This window comes from Echinops telfairi, unplaced genomic scaffold (genome assembly GCF_000313985.2).
Source record: "Echinops telfairi isolate 266 unplaced genomic scaffold, ASM31398v2 ScPeMD7_5868;HRSCAF=6743_0, whole genome shotgun sequence".
Taxonomy (NCBI): domain Eukaryota; kingdom Metazoa; phylum Chordata; class Mammalia; order Afrosoricida; family Tenrecidae; genus Echinops; species Echinops telfairi.
The window spans coordinates 1,022,982-1,023,284 of record NW_022109767.1 but is presented as its reverse complement, the minus strand read 5'-3'; the positions used below and the strand labels follow the sequence as shown (position 1 = coordinate 1,023,284).

Sequence of the window (303 nt, the reverse complement as noted above, 5' to 3'; positions counted from 1 at the left end):
TCAGATGCTTTGCGTTCAGACCAGCAACAAGGAGAAATGTGAAGAGGAGCATAGAAAATAACCAATCAAATTGCATGATTGTTGGAAGTGGCTTTTTTTTAAATGGCCAATGAGAGCATGGCGCGCGAAGTTTAACCATTTCTCTAATCCAATCAATGAGCTCCAAGTACTATAAATACTAGCAACTGGCAGCTGGCGTTGCATCAGATCCTCTTAACTGGTTTACCCTTAAAGCATTATGGCTCGTACCAAGCAAACGGCTCGCAAGTCCACCGGCGGCAAGGCGCCGCGCAAGCAGCTGGC

At 46.5% G+C, this 303-nt stretch overlaps 1 protein-coding gene across 1 annotated transcript in view; it reads left to right on the top strand.

The window, feature by feature from the left end:
• The first annotated feature begins 238 nt into the window (after positions 1-238).
• LOC101656101 (histone H4-like) overlaps positions 239-303 on the top strand; it is a 1,623-nt gene continuing 1,558 nt past the window's right edge. The window contains exon 1 of the mRNA XM_004712521.1: positions 239-301. Coding sequence (XP_004712578.1) covers positions 239-301 — 63 coding nt within the window. The remainder of the gene's footprint in view (positions 302-303) is intronic.